Here is an 18,303-nt window from a genome sequence, read left to right as displayed (position 1 = left end):
GTGAAAAGATTGAAAAAGTAAAAGAAAATGTAAGATATTTACTAGCAAAAACAACTGACCTGGAAAATGGGTCAAGGAGGGATAATTAAGAATCAGACTCTAAAAACTATGCCCTTCCCCTCCCGCCCCCTGCCAACTCCTCCCAAACTGGATATCACATTTTAAGAAAGCAAAATTTGCCCAGATCTATTAGAACCAGAGGAAAGAGTGACATAGAAAGACTTCAGACTCCTGAAAGAACCCCAAACTTAATGACACTCAGGACTGTCAAAGTTAAAATCCAGAACTTCTGGGTCAAAGATGAATAGATCAAAACTGAGCAGTGCTTTACATTGCAAACACAATACTCAAAAGAGAAACCTAGATCACTTGGCAGGGTTACAGTCTGTATACTTATATTCTTTTGTGTACTGGGCTTATTTCAGGCCAGTCTGGTGCTTCAGATTTGGAATTTAGACCAGCATGATAGGCCCTTTCAGTTTGGGAGCTTAGCCATGGATGAGTTGTGAAGGGATCAGGTGATTTGGACACATACACACATATGCACACACCCTCCCATTCCCCTTGAACAGTCCTTAATTACACACTTAGCTGTGCCAGGGCTGAGCACTATCCCCACATTCCAAGACATTGCTTTCTCTTTGCCAAGACCCAAGTACTGTTGGAAGTGCTGCAATGATTGGTCACTCAATGATTGCTCCCTGTGCCTGGCAGAACACTGTCATAGAGGGGGCATGTCATTGTTGGGACACAGGTACTGCTGTGGGCACTGCCACTACTTCCCTGTACCCAATATGAGTACCACTGCTATTCCTGACACTGCTAGAGTCTGAGCTCTTCCCACTTTGCTGAGCCAAGCCCTACTCTCAGGGATAGCCAGTCTTTTCAAGTGGTTCCTTTAATATTTTGCACCAAAGAATCCTAACAAAGTCTGCATGGGGCAGTTCCCAGTACCCTCCCAAATGCCATATAAAGTTCCAAGCAGTTCTTTCTGTCCAATCCTGAGATAATCCCTAAATTCCAGTTTAGAACTCAAGTTGAAGATCCTAACCTCCCTAACTTTGATGAGGTCATTCCAATCCTATTTTGCTAATTTACCAAATGATGTAGGCCTGGCCTGATTTTGGCCAGTCTGGTGCTTCAGTTTGAGAATTGAAATGAAATGAGATACTAATAGAGTTTCTAACAGTTATTAAAAGATTTGCGTAGACATAGTAGAAAAAGGATATTTATTCAGCATGGAAATGACATTGATTTGATTAGTATATCTTTCCTGTCTTTGTGTTTATGATGCTGGATATGCCAGGTAGAAGCCTGAGGAAGGAGTGCCTGACTTGTGTACTGTCCTTTGGAAAGCTATGTCGAGGCTTAGTCTGCTGGGCTGATGAATTCAAAGGGCAGTTTAGTTTTTATGGGACAGGGCTTTTGGGATATTGTTCCTATCACACATTATAATGGGTAAGAAGAAACAGATGTTCTTTCAAAACTGTTGTCTTCAGGGGTCACAGAGAGAGTTAAGAAAGACAAATACAGGGCCTGCAGGAAAAAGGGAATATAGGGATTTTGTTCTATTGTGATGGCTTTAAAAGGGGAAGGAAAAGGAAAGGGAAAAGGAATGCGTTGGGGAAGAAATGAGGGAGAAGACTGAGGAATTTATTCTTTCTCATGATTCAGATATGTGAGAAGAGTTTATACAACCAGAAGGTTATTCCGATAGTCCAGGCATGAGGTGATGGGGGCCTGTGCCATGGTGGCAGCTTTTTGTGTTAGAAGGCAAACGATAGATAAAGGAGATGCTGTGAAGGTAGAAACAATAAGACTTGGGTGAGAGACTGAATATATGGAGCAAGTTTCACCTGAAGGTTGCATCCTGAGTGACTGGGAGGTTGGTGGTGCTCTTGACAATGATAGGGAAATTTGGAAGTGGGGAATGGGAAAAAAGGGAGGAAAAAGGGAAGGGACTAAACATTTAAATAGTATCCACTATGTTCCTGGCATAGTCCTAAGCTAAGATGAGCCCTATTTTGGATCTTTTGAGTTTGAGATTTTTATAGGATATCCATTTCAAGATGTCTAGGCAAATGAACATAGTAGTAGAGTGTTCCATGAAAGCAAGGACAGTGAATCCTAGAGTTAGGACTCATCATTTAACAAAAGTTCCTGGAACACTTGAAAGCAATCTGATGGAATAGGTTTAGATCACCATTTCAAACCATATACCATAGTAAATTCCAAATGGGTATCATAAACAAATTAGAAGAGCAGAGAAAGAGATACCTTTCCAAATTTTAGATAGAGGAAGAGGTACCTTAACCAAACAAGTGATAAAGAAGACCACATAATGAAACAATTTTGATTATATAAAATCAAAAAATTTTCCACACAAATTGGAAATTTAAAATTGGAAAGCAAACAGTCCATTGGGAATGGCAAACTTACCTGATAAAATCTGATTTTCAGGATATATGGGGAATTGATTCAAATACATAAGAACAAATACTATTCCCCGGTAAAGACATAAATTATAGAGAAGAGAAAAATATGCAAATTACCAGACAGCACGTAGGGATTGCTACTACTAAGAGTAATACAAGTTAAAACAGCTTTGAGGTACTCCCTCGCATCCATCAGTTTGTCCAAAATCACAAAAAAAAAGTGAGAGTGTTAGAGAATAGGCACCCTACTGGACTGTTGATGGAATTGTATTAATTGGTCCGGCCACACTGGAAAACAACTTGGAGCAACCAGTAAATCAATCATGCATGCCTTTGGACTTACTGATACCAGTGTTACACAGGCCCCAAAGAATCAAAGATAGGGAAAGGACCCATAGATACAGAAGTACTTACATCAGCATTTATTTTTTGTAGTACCAAAACGCTAGAAACTAAAGGTGCACCTTTCAGTTGTAGAATGGCTGAATGAATTTTGATATATGAATATAATGGGAACATAGAGGTAATCAACTAGAGAAAGAATGAGAGATGCATTCTCAGACATAAGCCTGTATGGGGACTGATTTGATTGCCTGTGCATATTTGTTACAAGGAAGAGCTTTAATTATTTGGGGTGGGGAGTAGTGATACTATGGACACAAATAGCCAAAAAGAAGCAAATTCCATCAATGAAATGTTCTTCAAATATGCAGAAGAGAACAGGAAGATGTTCAGAAAGATACAAATAAAACAGTGGAACCACCATGTCATATTTGTTATTTACTTAAAGAAAAACAAGCTCTGAGTAATAGAAATTTAGATTTATGTAAAATCCTCTTTTTCTTTCCTTCATTTGTTGGTGATTATCAAGTTCATTATATTTTTAAAAAGAATTTTTTTAAAAAGTGGATTTTCCTTTTTCTCCACATTTGGAAGTACTGTGCACAAATAAGTATCTCCCACCACATCACAGTGCTTACGATAGACATGATTTTCTTATAAAAGTATGCTTTGTGCTTTCGTACAAAAAAAGAAAGCCTTCTAGGCCCATTATTTGTTTACCTGGAGGATAATAATAGATCAGGCTGGAAAGGGATAAAATTATATAGCACACAGAATCCCACTTCAAGCTCTCCCCACTCTTACCCTTAGAACAACCACCCCTCCCAACTTTTACTAAATAAAATCAGTCCTTTCAGGCTTAAATAACTCATGTGGTTCCTTCTCTGTTTGTCTACAGCTTGATCCAGAATTTGAAGAAAAACTAAAAAGGAATAAGGTGTCATTGGAATCTGAATATGAGGTACAGTATGATGTTTATTCAGAAAGGCCAATGGCCTGTTTTTGACTGTCTTTTCTAGCCAGCATCAGGGAGAATCTGCTGCCTGTGGCTAAACTTAGACTACGTCCACTCCCATGGGCCTATTTTCCTTCCAGCAAAACCTCTTCTTTTTTTCCCTGATCATGCAGTGTCTCTTTAAATGCAGGGCTCTAGACATCTGATCACTGAAGGTGCAGATATACTTTACTAATACCTAAGTGTATTGATTACCAGTTAATGAAGATATTGGATTTCGCATTGGCATGTTTAGTTCTCTTCTAAATCCCAACCAGGTTTCTCCTTTTTGCACAAAGGAGAAAGTCAAGAAAGCAATTGCTGCCAAAACAAGTTGACAGTAAATTGTGTCCTATGCCTCCCCTGCCCTTTTTGGTCCTCAGATAGTTTTGACCTGAGTTGCTTCAGGCAAGTAGAGATACCATCTCTTTGAGTAGGAATGGAAAAAACCCCAGTCCAAAATCCGTGAAATACTTATGTGACATTATGGCTGTCTGGTTTTGAATTTGAAGGTGAAAGGGGAAAAAATATCCTTTTCTGTTCCCCCCCACCCTTGGAATGTGGGTGTTACCAGCCAGGAACAGCCACATGTTTTCCCTTCCCATGCGAAGTTCTTGTTCCCTAGTTACCACCTTTGACTCCAGTCCTGCAGAAATTTTTCTCTGCACATGTATTTGGGTTGGGAGGAAAGACTGAATGAGCCCAGGTGACCCAGTAGTTCAGCCTTTATCCCAGACAGCAAAAAAATATTCTAACTTGATTGACTGGAGGGGGGGACAAAGGAAAATTCCAGATCCAGTTTGGTTCTTTCTTTTGGGAAATGTATTCAAAATCAATAAATCAAAATCTTATGATTCTTTCTTGATTTGGCTTCCAACCAGGAGAAAGCCTAGAACTTCTGGACCAGGTCTAAATCCTTGATCCTTTCTGAATCTCTGCATACTCAAACTAAACACTGTTCTTTGTTCCTTAAGTACTCATTTGCAGTTAAGAACATATATGAATCACATGCAATTAATATGTCTCAGATTTTATCTACAATGAGCTGCTTTTAAAAGTACTACTTTATTAACAAATAAAACTATTTTAAAGAAAAAGAAACTTTGGATTATATATCTGTCTCTTATATAGAAACTGAAAGTGGGAGCAAAATGGCTTCCTTGACCATCTGGATTCTCATTCAGGATAAAGTTCACCAAAGATCAGATATTCTTCATCCTCTGGTTAGAGCTGTCCCACTGGGGGACAAAGGCTGTAGCTGCCTTGCTGATCTTCTCATAGGTCCATGATATTATAGATGCTGTTGCGGTAGCCACTTCTGCCACTAGCCACCTCTTCCTCTGCCACTGCCATACAACCACTAATTCCTACACTTGTCTTTGAGTGACGCTCCTGTGAAAGTCTCTGAGTTTCTTCTAGAGTAAGAAGAAATCAACTCCATCTGCTTCAAACTGTATTTCCCATGAATCCATGTAGCCAGACTCTATCTCAAAAGCCCACTACATTCATCCCTGGGCTTTGAAATTTTGCAGTTCCTTACAAATCAGGTGCAGTACACCTGGCATTATTAATTATAGAGTACAGCATCAACATGAACATCAACATATAATAGAACAAATATGATTAACCTGGGTGTCTCAGGTGCTGTTCACAGCAAACAAATATTAACAATACATACAAAATACATCACACAGTAGAAAACATTGCTTGAGACCAACAATGGGGATACAAATAAAAAGAAAGACAGTCCCTGTCTTCAAAGACTTTACATTATAATTAGGGGGAAGACAGTACATAAAAGGGAACTGAAGTGGTGAGGGTTGGGAGGAGAGGGGAAAGTTTTTGCAAGGCACAGAGAGTCAGAAGAATTGTTGAAAGGGGAGTGAAGTAATTTAGGCCAATCCCTAAAGTGGAGGTCTTAGAAAAGAACTCAACAATGAGAGGAGGAGGCCAGCATAGCAGAGGGTCGTTCCAATCTTTTCTTGAAATGTCTATTTCTTAGCTGCTGTCTGGGCAGGGAAGTCTTGGTATATTTTGTTGAGAGTGCCAAGGTAGGGGTCTATTAGTCGTTATATGCTCATCGTGGAATCTAGCTCATTCACCTATTATAGTCAGTAAGTGGCTGTCATAGATTATCTTTGAAGGACCCATTTCAGTCTCTGGGGTGATTTTGCAAGTTGTCCATGCTCTCCAGGACTAGGTATGGAGTAGCTTTCCATCAGTCAGATAATTTGTGTGTCCCGTGGACACCACGATTGCTCAGTAAAACTCTCATGTACTTCAAGGTCTTGATGGTGAACTCAGGCATCATTCTACTATTTACTTCTGTCAGCATTCTCCTGACTGACACTGAGCTACGTGGTAAGCTTCATTTAGTTTTTCTCTTAGTTAAGAGATGTGCTTGGTTGTGAATGTCTTCAGTCTCTCCATTACTCAAACTTCAAAAAACAAGTCAGTAGGAAGGCTTGGTAGCTGCCTAACCATCAGCAGGTAGAATGTAATGCCAGTGGCATTACTCCTGGTGGAGCTGTACATATGTTCCAGGATAGCATCATGTTGGCTCACCTGAAATTTTTATTCTACTCTCAGTGCATCTAGTATGTTCAGTGATATTCATTCAAACTGTTCAGACTGGAGGTCCTCTTAAGGTGGTATGGTGTTCCAGACTGTTTGCTGCCAGGCAAAATTAATATCTCCTTGAGTAGGGTACTTTAATTGTCTCAGTTTTAGTCTGAATGTATCCTGGCAGGAAGTCTACACACTTGAGAAATACTTCTTTACCACCTTTGGAAGTTTTCTGTTTTGTGGTTGGGTATGCCTTTACAAGAGGCTACTAGGTAGCTCAGTGAACGAAGGGCTTGACCTGGAATCAGGAAGATGTGAGTTCAAAATCTTACCTCAGACACTTACTAGCTGTATGATCCTGGGCAAATCATGTAACCTTTGTTTGCTTTGATTTACTGGAGAAGGAAATGGCAAACCACTCCAGTATCTTTACTAAGAAAACCCCCATGGACAGCATTGGCATGCTATGTTCCACAGTGTCACAAAGAGTTGGACACAACTGAATGACTGAACACTAATGCCTTTGCAAACCTTGTGAAGTGCACAGTTACCATCAATATGTGAATTATGCTCTTCCTGATATAGGAAGTTAAGATAGACAATTTCCAAATATTTACTAGGGTTTATGTTTGAGAAATATGTAGCACCAGTTGGTAGTCCTTTTCTTTGTATACAAAAAGCATAAGTCTTACACTTCTTGGTGACACTTAATAGCCATATCGGGCCAGTAAAACCTGTTTCTTACTAGCTCTAAGATACTTTCTTGATCCATAAGAGGAAGCTAAACGGCACAGTGGATAGAGCTCCTGGCCTGGAGTCAGGAAGACCTGAGTTCAAATTTGGTCTCAGACACTTAAAAGCTGCATGATCCTGGGCAAGTCAATTAACCTTTGTCTGCCTCAGTTTCCTTAACTGTAAAGTGGAGATAGTGAAATCCTGCCTCTCAGGATTGTTGTGAGGATCAAATAAGATGAAGATTTGTAAAGTGTTTAGCTTAGCACAGTGCCTGGCATATGATAGGTGTTATGTAAGTGTAGATTCCTTTTCTTTTCCCCTTTTTATCATGTGAAGCTTTTATGGCCTTAGAATGCTATGCATTGGGTAGTACCAGCTACTTCTTGATACCATTTGGGAGAATCAGGAATGGTACAGTGTGACTGGCACTATATTGCACCATTCATAATATCTGCCATTGTCTTAGCAATAAGATACCTTCACAGGAGTCCTATAGCATTGCCATCTTATGTCTTGGCTTGTATCTTCCCATAGATGTTAATCAGACTGTTCTCTTCTCCAGTTATCCATAGATAGTTCACACTAGCTTTGGAGTCAGAGAAACTTTGTTGAAATCTCACCAATCCTGCTTCCTATGTGTATGACCTTATGTATCCTTAAGTTCCCCTGGTCTCAGCTTCCTCATCTCTAAAATGAAGGGTTTGGACGAAATGGACTCTAAGATCCCTTCCAACTCTAGGTCCTATTATCCCTCGAATGTCCTATTGGCCTGCTGTCTGGTGGAAGTCCCAGACTGTCATCTGCATTGCCATTTGCTTGTAATCCATCTCCTTGAATAGTACATATAGCTTTCACTCCTTTCTGTATCACCACAACTTTGTTGTTCTGCGTCCTTCTGGACAGGGCATCTTCATTCCTATTAGTCTTTCCTGGCAGTCATACTGAGTGTGTATTTTTAGTTGCTACCCATCTCTGGCAAAATCCACAGTTAACTTGGTACTGATCAGAATATAAGTCTTGTCAATGACAATTTACTTTGAAGCCAAGAGTTACAGCTTGTGTTTGGTCTAACAAGTCTCCTTGTCATTAAAGCCTCTGCTTTTAAATTCCGCTGATATCTGGTGGTTATCACTTTCTTGGTGGAGAACTGCTTCTAAGCCCTTCAAGCTGGCATTGGTATAAAGGGCAAAAGTTTTGCTTGGAACTGCATAAGCCACCACTGGTGCATATGTGAGCAATGGACTGAGTCTTTGAAAGCTTGTACACATCGATCTCTCCAACGATCTCTGAAAGGCTTTATGGGTTTTAAAATAACTTTGCATTTCTTGACCTTCTACTCTTTGTAACTCTTTAGTCATACTTGTGGTATGTATGCATTTTATTCTAGCTAATCCAACACTATCATCTTCCTCTTTTCCAGAGTCTTTCCAAAGACAATGATATTATTAAAGTTCCACCCAACACTTTTGGTAGTTCCTGTCTCCAACTTGGGAAAATGGTGGATTCTCCCAAGATTCTTGGGATATATGCTCAAACTAGTAAAATCTAGGTGGAAAAAATCCATCAATAAGCATTTATTAAGTCCCTACTGTGTTCCAGACATTGCCATTTATTGAGGATGCAAAAAGAGTTAAAAGATAGTCCCTGCCCTCAAGGAGCTCACAGTCTAATGGGGGAGACAGCTGTAACAGTAAGCACCCCATCATACACGGGGGTGCTGCCATCACAGGTTCTTAGATCTGCATTCATAAAAGGAAAGGTAACTTTTGAGGGGTTAGCAATCACTTTAATCAAGCACATGTATCATTCCTTTAACCAAGCACATGTATCATTCACTTAATTCAGGGGAGTCAGCACTCTGAACTTCAAAAGAAATACACAGAAATTGAATATCAATAGACATGGCTTCTTCTGCCTGAACTCAAGAGACAATTGGACCCCAACTGTCTGACCACAGTCACCAGAGAGGGAAGCACTGATATCTGGGTTTTCAAAGCTGAGAGGCTCCTTAAAGTGGCTTCCCAGAGTCCTCGTCTGGCTAAACAAACACTTCCACTCAGTAAGCCCCAAAATAAAACTGCACCTCAGAATCTTTATATACTTTTTAGAGCCAGAGGGCATCACACTCCTTGAGAACCAGTGCCTCATTAACAAAAGGGATGGACCTTCCTACAAATCTTCCCAGGCTGACAGTGGATGGGAAAGATCCTCCTTAGTCACATTTAAATAGAGGCATTATATTCCTTGATTATACTAAAACAGAAACAGCAAAAGATCCTATTTTACTTGCCATTACAACAATATGCAAATAAGTACACTTATTCCTTCCACATCACAATTTTCCCCATCATGTTTTTGATATATCACCAGTTGGCATAAGAAATTAAATGAAATTTTGGGGAGTTTTGTGGATGACACAGAAAAAGTTTAGAAACTAAGAAATGCATAAAATATATGTCTACTATCGTATAATGTTAATATATTTTACTTTTTAAATACCATAATAATTCACACTTCTTCTCTGGTACAAAGGGAAGGCCAAAAAGTGTTATATGGATTTGCCAGATTGCAGGGGCACCACACTCCTAACACCTGCAATTCTGAACAGAGAACTGTACACACAAAGCAAGCTATATATATGGGATAAATAGGAAATAATTAACAGAAGAAAGGCCCTAGAATTAAGAGAGGTTGAAGAAGGCTTCCTGTAGAATGAGAGCTTGTAGCTGGGACATCCTGCTCATGCAGTGAGAACACATTTACCTTTTGCTAAAACTTCTTTTGTCTCAACCACTCCTACCATTCTTCTGCTATTGGAGAAATCTCCCAGAGGGAAATTTCTCTGGATCCCCATTTTGGAAGCTACATAGCTAGTTCTCTTGTGATGTTCATTGCTACCACCTGACCCTATGCTGTCCTCTGCATAGGCTTCAGGGATAGTTGAGGTGTGCAGATGTTGAGATAAGATTCTTATTTATAGTATTCTGCTAACATCTTGAGCAGAGGTGAATTGGTTGCATTGAGAGCCGACATTCCTCTGACGCATGGTGTCTGGACACAGCAGCACTAGATTATCCATTGTCTTCTTCTTATTGGCTGTTTCTTTGGGAAATTTCAAGGTTACCTCATTGTGTCCCAAGTATGATTAGTTTTTATTCTTCTAAGGCAAAATCCTTCTAGAAACTGTAGCAGTATTTGCTTCAAGTATGTCTCATAAAATGACTGGAAAATGAGGATCACTTGTGCTCCACTGTCTGGGACAGCACTGCAGTCCACATACTTAATGCTTTACTGTAACCTCTATACAAAATTATAGGATCAGGGGATCATAGATTTAGAACTTGAAAAGACCTTAGACATCTTTGAATCCCAGCTCTTTCATTTAACAGGAAACTGAGGCTTAAGAGTTCCATGAGACCAGGTAGAAAAGACCCATTAAGAATTGCTGAGGAATTGGCTAATATGACAGAAAAGGAAGATGATAAATGTTGGAAGGAAAATTGAGACACTAATGCACTGTTGGTGGAGTTATGAACTGATCCAATCATTCTGGAGAACAATTTGGAAGTATGCCCAAAGGGCTATATAACTATCTACCCTTTGATCCAGCGATAACACTAGTAGGTCAGTATCCCAAAGAGATCATAAAAAATAGGAAAGGACCCACATGTACAAAAATATTTATAGCAACTCTTGTAGATTGGAATTGGAAATTGAGGGCATGATAGAGGATGGTACCCTCAACTGGGGAATGGCTAAAGAAGCTGTAGCATATTATTGTGATGGAATACTCTTTTGCTGTAAGAAATGACAAGCAGGATACTTTCAGAAAAACCTGGAAAGACTTGAAAAACCAAGGCAAAGTGAAATGATCAGAACCAGGAGGACATTGTACTCAGTAACAGCAATGTTGTATGATAATCAGCTGTGAATGACTCAACTATTCTCAACAATATAGAGTTATCTGAGACAATTGCAAAGGACTTATGATGAAAAATGCTATCCACATCCAGAGAAAGAACTGGTGGAGTCTGAATGTGGATCTAAGTGTACTATTTTTCACTTTATTTTTTTCATGTCTTTTTTTCTTTGGGTCTGTGTTTTCTTTTACACATGGTAATATGTTTTGCATGATCAACATGTATAACCTATATTGAATTGCTTACCATCTCAGGGAGAGGGAAGGTGAGAGAGAGGGGGAAAATTTGGAACTCAGAAATTTTAATAATTAATGTTAAAAACTGTCTTTACATGTAATTGGGGAAAAATAAAATATTTTTTATATAAAAAAAGCCAGAGAGACCTTGGGGGTAGAGGGGTGAGGAGAAGAGAATTACTAATGAGTTCATCTCTGACCTTATCTGTTTCCTGGTGCTGGTCCAATAGCCCTCAGGTTCTGCATCATCAGCGCTGCATTCTCACAGGTGCATTCATCCTGTATCTTTTCCTCAGTTATAACAGAAGGTAGTTCCATCTGTCTGGTTTTCTCCAGATGGCAGCATTCATGTATCATTCTGTCTTGGTCTCCATTACCTTGTTCTGGTACCTTTCCAAGGGGAATGGATTTGCCCATGGCACTCTCCTTCAAAAGGTTTCTTGTGAGTTTCTGACTTAGAATCTAGTGTGACTTCTATATCCTGTTTCTTGAGCTCATACATTGACAGATATTTCTGAGTTATTTGCAAATGGTGCTTCCTCAAAGGGAATACTTCCTAACATCTTTGAGATTTATTTTCATTTCATATATTGACACCAATAAGTCTTCAAAACCTGGTAAGTTCTGTGTAATGTCTAGATTTCCCAATTGTGTTCATCTTTCTCTCTCTCTCCCTTTCCCTCTCCCTCTCCCTCTCCCTCTCTCTCTCTCTCTCTCTCTCTCTCTCTCTCTCTCTCTCTCTCTCTCCCCCTCTCTCCCTCCCTCCCTCCCTCCTTCCCTTCTTCCCTCTCTTTCTCCTCTTCCTCCATCACGAAACCAGGTAGAAAAAGCCCCTTAACAATTGCTGATGAATTGGCTAATATGACAAAAAAGGAAAATGATAAACGTTGGAGGAGGTGTGGGGAAATTGGGATAGTAATGCACTCTTGGTAGAGTTGTGAACTAGTTCAACAATTCCAGAGATTAATTTAGAACTGTACCCGAAAGGCTATAAAACCATGAATACCTTTTGACCCAGCAATACCACTACTAGGTCTGTATTCCAAAAACATCAAAGAAAATGGAAAAGTACTTATATGTACAAAAAAAGCATAGCTCCTTTTTTGTGGTAGGATACATCTTCAGTGGCTTTCCTATCCTTGTCCCATTCTTCAAGTCAAGTCAATTCAACAAGTGTTTATAAAGTACCTTCTAAGTGTCCTGCACTGTGTTAATTACTGGGGATATAAAGAAAGGCAACGAACAAATAAATAAATGTTCTTGCTCTTAAGGAGCTCTCAGCCAAATGGGGAGACAAGATGCAAACAGCTCTGTACAAACAAGATATATGCAGGATACATTGGAGATTATCTTAGAGGGAAGGGAGTAAGATTAAGAAGGACCAAGAAAATCTTTTTGAAGAAGATGGAACTTTAGCTGATATTTGAAGGAATCCAGGGAAACCAAGAGGTGGAGATGAAGAGGGAGAGTGTTCCAGTTATGAGGGACAGTTAGGTCCTGGAATCAGGTTGTTTGAGAAACAGCAGGCAATCCTTTTACCAAGGACTACAGTCCAACTCTTATACTCCATCCTTCAGAACTTTTAATGTTTCAGTAATCCTTGATGGATGTTAATACCCAGAAGATGTTAAGATCCGTGAGTTCTTAGTGCCAGACTCATATTTTCACAGTATTGATCCATAATGCCTATATTCAACCAAATTATCAAAGGAAACTGTATTAATTGATTAATCTTATACTATACAGAATCAAGGAAATGCTCTAAGACAATTGACCTGATAAATATAATGAAGCATATATGTAAATTGTAAGCAACAACAATAGTGGCATTCTGATAGGCAGTTACTGAAAGTATTCACTTTGACACTATCAAATAATGGCCATTCATAATGCAAATGCAATATAGAGGTACAGTTTAGCAGAGTGAAAGCCAATACATAGAAAGGGAAAGGAAACAAAATAACTTCTAAATAAATGAGATTCCAAAATAGAAATAGTGTTCAAAACAAACAAGCAAACAATTCAACTGGTAACTTCAGTGAGAGAGAAGAAAGTAGAATAATATAACAGAAAATGCAAATGTGTATCAAAAGGGAACAAAAGTATGGAAAAAAGAAATGCAGTAAACAGCAAATTTAAAATTAGAAAAAAATTTAATAATCTGCCGTTTTTCCATAAATAAAAACGTTTAACTGTATTTTCAACTTCAGACACAAGGCTTGTAAAGGAATTGACATAATGAATTAACATAAAAGCATAAAAACAAAAATCCAGAAAAAATAAAAATTTCGTTTTTGTTGTAAAGGTACATACATACATACAGCAATAATGCTAAGAATACTGCTGTTAAAAATATGAAGAATTAAAATGTTATCTAAATTCCCAAAGAAAAGACAAGAGAATTTCAAGAGAATTACCAAGGATATGTAACATTAAGAAAACACTGCTGGGCCTAACAGGCTTTGGTTACCACACCCTCCCAAATGGCCTCTGTGCTCTGGACTCAAGCGTGCATTCCCTTTGTGGATTCAGTCCTGGGGGAGCCTCTAATGAGGGAGTGGAAGGATGGACTTTGTTTTCTCTCATTCTTTGCCCCTTTAAACCCTGGCCATTGCAGTGACTTTAAAACTTAGGCTTAGCCTTACTTCTTGGTTTTCCCTAAATGAAGTGAAAAAGAACTAAGTGTACAATATAAATCAGGTAGGCAACAGATAATTTATTCCTGCTAAACATATAAGACTCCCAGCATAAACTGACAGAACAAATTAAAACAGGATTCAGGGACTTGATAGCTACTGTTATAATCAACTGTGAGGTTGATACTTAAATCTCTTCAGTTAGTCATAGTATAGTCATAGTATAAAGAAAATACCTACTTACAATAAACTCACATTCTAAAGAGTATAAAGCAGTTTACAAGTCTGCTGATAAGTTAAGGCATTTCACATTACCTTGACTCTGTTCTCATCCCAGGCCAGAGAACTGATCTCTACTTCTTGTTGGTGGTCATTTCTCCAAGGAAGAAATTCCCCTTGTCACCAGTCAACTTGATGCTCTCTCTACCTCTAGGACATCCAGACCTGGGCACACCCACCTCAAAGCTGCTGCTCAGTCACCTATTCAGGAATGGAAACAAACAAAAAACAAGGTAGTTGGGGGCACTCTTTGGCACTCTTTGCCTTGCTAGTACAGCATAGTGCAGTATGTTAACTGTAGAGTGAAAGGATATGAGTTCACATCTTAGGTTTGCTAGTTACAATCTATATAACCTTGAACAAGTCACATAACCTTTTGGGGGCCCAGGTTTCCATATTTATAAAATGAGAGAGCTAGACAACATGGCTTTCCAACTCTGAGTCTATGACCCTATCCTTGTATATGTTTCCCATGGTCACGTTTACAGTTAGAAGGAAGTCAAATTAAACTGAAGACCAAATACTAAAAGCATATTCAAGAACATCAGTTTGAAGAAGCCCTCTGCTAGTATATCTAATGACTTAAGATCAAAGGGGGTGTCTTTTAAAAGTATAGTATTTTTTCATTAGTAAAGTATCATGATCTCACCATGCAGAGCCACTGAGTAGTTTTATTTTCTCTTTCTGGGTAAGGTCACTACCATATCTACTACCTTTCCTTTACCTTCTAGAATTATATCATTCCTTTGATGAGCATTTATTTCATTAGTTTCTAGAACTGATTTTTTTTTCTAGTTACGTAGTTCTATCTTTATTTCTATAATCAGTGATTTGTAGTTGTATTTATATAGTTTTTTTGTGTCAATCTTGGTAGGTAGATTTTTAGGTATTTTATACATTCTGTAGTTATTTTAAATGAAATCTTCCTGCTGGGTTTTATTGGCATTATGTAGAAATTCTAATGATTTGTGTGGACTTATTTTCTATCCTGAAAATTTGCTGAAGTTATTGTTTCAGTTAATTTTTAAGTTGACTCTTCTGGGTTTTTTAAGTATACCATCATATTATCTGAGGAGTGATAATTTCTTTCCTTCTTTACCTGTGTTTATTCTCTCAGTTTCTTTTCTTATCTTATTGCTATAGATAGCATTTCTAGTATTAAATCAAATAGAAGTGATAGCAAGATAGCCTGTTCTACCCCTGATTTCAAAGATAGGGATTCTAGTTTACATACATTACATTAATGGTAGCTCTTGGTTTTAGATGTATACTGTTTATCATTTATGGGACTTTCTTGTGATATTAGGATTCTGAAAGAATTCTTTTAACATTTCCCTCCCCCATTAGAATGTAAATCATTTGTCATTATAAAATCCCTTCTCATTATTTACTTGTAGTTACTGTTTCTTATTTTTCTCTTAACTCCTTTCTTTGTATTTCAAAGTTCCTTTAGCTCCAGTTTTTTTCACCAGGATTGTTTGAAAATCTTCTAATTCATTGACAATCCATTTTTTTCCTTGTAGGATTATTTTAATTTTTTCTGGGTAAGTTATTCATGGAAGTAGAATTTATTTTTTTGCCTCTTGAAACATCTCATCACATGTTCTCTGCTTCTTTATGGTGATAGCAGCTAAATTTTGTGTGATCCTGATTGTGGTTCATTAATATTTGAATTCTTTTTTTTTCACACTGCTTTGAATTTTGTGTTTGTTTTGCCTGTAAAATCTGGATTTTGACAACGACATTCCTGGGAGTTTTCATTTTGGAGTACTTTCCAGAAGTGATTGGTAGATTCTTTCTATTTTCCTCTTGCCCTCTTGTTCTGATATGTCCAGATAGATTTCTCTAATGTCTTCTTGACATAAGATATCCAGATTTCCTTTTTGGTCATGGTTTTCAGAAATCCTATGATTCTTAAGTTATCTCTATCAGTTTTCCAGGTCAGTTATATTTGATATGACATATCTTACATTTTCCTTTCTTTTCTCATCTTTTGGATTTTGTTTTAAGAATTCTTATCATTTCCTGAAATCATTGATTTCTGTTTGGTGCATTCAGATTTTTAGGGAGTTTATTACTAGGTTTTGTATCTCTGCTATTAGTTATTGATCCTCTGTAGTTCTCATTTTATAGTATCTTTTAAAAACTCTTTTGTCATTTCTTTAGAGAATTCTAATTGTTCTTATAGGCAAGCTGTTTTTTTCTTTGAGGTTTTGATTATAGATATTTTTTAGTTATTCTCTTCTTCTGGATTTGTGACTTGCTCATCTCTCTCTTTATGAAAGTCTGTTATTTTATTTGTTTGCTTTTCCTCATTTTTATTGCTAAGGCCTCAGGAATTGAGTTCTAGGTCTCCCATACTCTGAGGATCAAATTAAGTTAGAGAACTTTCCTTTGCCCAAGGGGGCCTTTCTTTTGACCAGACTCTCCCCTTTCTTGAATTAGACTTTCAACCTGTTCCTTTTTCTTTTCCCCAGGGACACCAAAACCCTCTTCTTCTATGATTGACCTTAATGAAAGGAGTTTTCTCTGGATGAAGAGAGAAATAAAAGAGAGACCTAATCTTTAGATGAATCTAAGGTTGACATTCTTTGGTGGAATAGACCTTTACTTTGAGGGGCAAGAGGTAGAAGAGGGGACTTTTTACTTTTATTTACCTCAAATTTTTTTCTATCACATTTAGCTACTAAGTACAACCAATCAATGACTAGAATCTGAACACCTTCTCAGAGACAATATCAGAAATAGAAGTACAGATGAGAAAAGTTCATCAGAAGTACTATATCTTACCATCTTGGATAGTCACAAGAAGCTAAGGCCAGATAAAAATACTGGTTTAGACAAAAAAAGAAAAGGAATAGGATAAATCAGGTGTATATCAAATATAAGCCAGGCTCATAGTTATAAATAGAGTTTTAAATTGTCAGTGGATTTGATAATTTATTATATTCAGTTAAAGCCATCCATTCTCCTTTCTGGTGTTTTTTTTGGGGGAGGGGGCAGACCTACTAAATGTATTTACTCAATAGGCAAAGCAAGAATAATAATTCCGTAACATTTCACCCATAATCATGGTACCCTGAGGCATGTCAGCTAGGTGGTGCAGTGGATAGAGCACCAGTGCAGGAGTCAGGAGGACCTGAGTTCAAATCTCACCTCAGATACTTGACACTCACTAGCTGTGTGACTTTGGGCAAGTCACTTAACCCCCATTGCCTCATCCTGGGTCATTTCCAGTCATTCTGAGGAATATCTTGTCACTGGATTCAGATGACTCTGGAGGAGAAGTGAGGCTGGTGACCTGCACAGCCCTCCCTCACTCAAAACAAAGTCAAGTGCAAGTCATGTCATCATTTCTCTGATGGCATGGTCTTCTTCAGCAACAAAGGATGATCCCACAACCCTGAGGCACCTCTACTCAACAATTTTACTCAACAATTAAAAGTGCTGTTACATATATAGTTGATTTCAACCAAGTCTTGAGCTCATTAAGGGTAGTGAGATGCTTTCTTACTATTTTCCCTCCTTATCCAAGAGTATCAATTCCCTCTTTGCTTTTTATTCTTTCTTTTACTTTCCAAATTTCATTCTTCTTAATAGAGAAAACAAAAGAAAAATAAGAGTTGTTTAAGTCTTCTTTCTCCTCATTATCCCCATTGTACCCCAAGCAATCATCTTATCCTTTCTGTGCTTTTCCTTTCTTAGACACATAGATTGAAAAATACTCCTTTTTTCTTTTTAGCTTTCCTTTCCAATCTCAACTTATTCTGAGTTTTAGCTTTTGGGCACTGTGCATATAAGATCATTCCATGCTTTTGTGCTTATCCTCCATTACTTAATCCAGCTTCCATCTTCTGTACATGGTTTTGGAATTGTCTACTGGAGAAAACTCAAGGTGTCTCTTTAGATGACTTCACTTTCACATCAGAACTTTTTTTTTTTCTGTGCCATCAGAATTTCACTTTTTGAAAGCTTCCTATCTCTTGGCTTATCTTTCCCCATAGAATTTTTAAGTCATGGATCCTTCTACTTAGCCTTCTCTGAAGCCTTTAATGTACTTACATATAAGCCAATATGTAAATGTCATGTACAGTATGGGTAATAAATGGTGTAACACTAAGCTATAAAGCTTCTTGAGATGAGAAACATTCTTCTTGGGAT

General features: G+C 38.0%; 1 protein-coding gene across 1 annotated transcript in view; it reads left to right on the top strand.

The window, feature by feature from the left end:
* Positions 1 to 18,303, top strand: part of COX16 (cytochrome c oxidase assembly factor COX16) — a 118,613-nt gene that overhangs the window by 79,809 nt on the left and 20,501 nt on the right. The window contains exon 3 of the mRNA XM_072629263.1: positions 3,676 to 3,738. Within this exon, the coding sequence (XP_072485364.1) occupies positions 3,676 to 3,738 (63 nt within the window). The remainder of the gene's footprint in view (positions 1 to 3,675; positions 3,739 to 18,303) is intronic.

This window comes from Notamacropus eugenii, chromosome 1, assembly GCF_028372415.1.
Source record: "Notamacropus eugenii isolate mMacEug1 chromosome 1, mMacEug1.pri_v2, whole genome shotgun sequence".
NCBI lineage: Eukaryota > Metazoa > Chordata > Mammalia > Diprotodontia > Macropodidae > Notamacropus > Notamacropus eugenii.
Note: the sequence above shows the minus strand (reverse complement) of the source record. Positions and strands in the feature narration are given on the sequence as shown.